Source organism: Carlito syrichta, unplaced genomic scaffold (assembly GCF_000164805.1).
Source record: "Carlito syrichta isolate Samal-C Ts95f unplaced genomic scaffold, Tarsius_syrichta-2.0.1 Scaffold301970, whole genome shotgun sequence".
Classification (NCBI taxonomy): domain Eukaryota; kingdom Metazoa; phylum Chordata; class Mammalia; order Primates; family Tarsiidae; genus Carlito; species Carlito syrichta.
In genome coordinates, this window is record NW_007246066.1 from 1 (window position 1) to 446 (window position 446).

The 446-nt window shown below is 72.6% G+C and overlaps 1 protein-coding gene across 16 annotated transcripts in view; it reads left to right on the top strand.

The window, feature by feature from the left end:
- TLE1 (transducin like enhancer of split 1) overlaps positions 1-446 on the top strand; it is a 97,723-nt gene continuing 97,277 nt past the window's right edge. For 13 of the 16 annotated variants that reach the window (XM_008055840.1, XM_021711259.1, XM_008055841.1 and 10 more), the window contains exon 1: positions 82-400. In XM_008055840.1, the coding sequence (XP_008054031.1) occupies positions 210-400 (191 nt within the window). In that variant the 5' untranslated portion in view covers positions 82-209. Of the gene's footprint in view, positions 401-446 lie in introns of all 16 variants that reach the window. The other 3 variants (XM_021711261.1, XM_021711260.1, XM_021711265.1) reach the window with 1 other exon arrangement.

Consider the following 446-nt stretch of genomic DNA (forward strand, 5'->3'; position numbering starts at 1 on the left):
TCTGGCCCTTCCCGGCCGCCGGGGCCCTCCGTTCCCCTCTGGCCGGGTGATCCGGACGCACTCGGCGCCATCCGCCCTGGAGGCGGGAAGAGCTTCCGAGCCACTCCGGCCGCCGCGGGCCGGGCGCCCCACGCGTCCGCTCCCCGAGGTGCAGCGCCAGCTCGCGTCGCGGCTCCGCTCTCTGCCACATTTCACTTTATTTTCTGCTCATGTCCCGCCCGTGTCTCCCTCCTCTGGCTTACGCTTCGCCCCTCCGCCCGCATGCCGGCCCCTCGGCGCCCCTCGCCGGTCGCCCCCAGACGCCGCACCAGGCTGCAGGCCAGCCCTTCAAGTTCACTATCCCGGAGTCCCTGGACCGCATCAAGGAGGAGTTCCAGTTCCTGCAGGCGCAGTACCACAGGTGCGTGTGCGGCCGGCGCGTGGTCGCGTGGCCCGCCGCGTCCCCC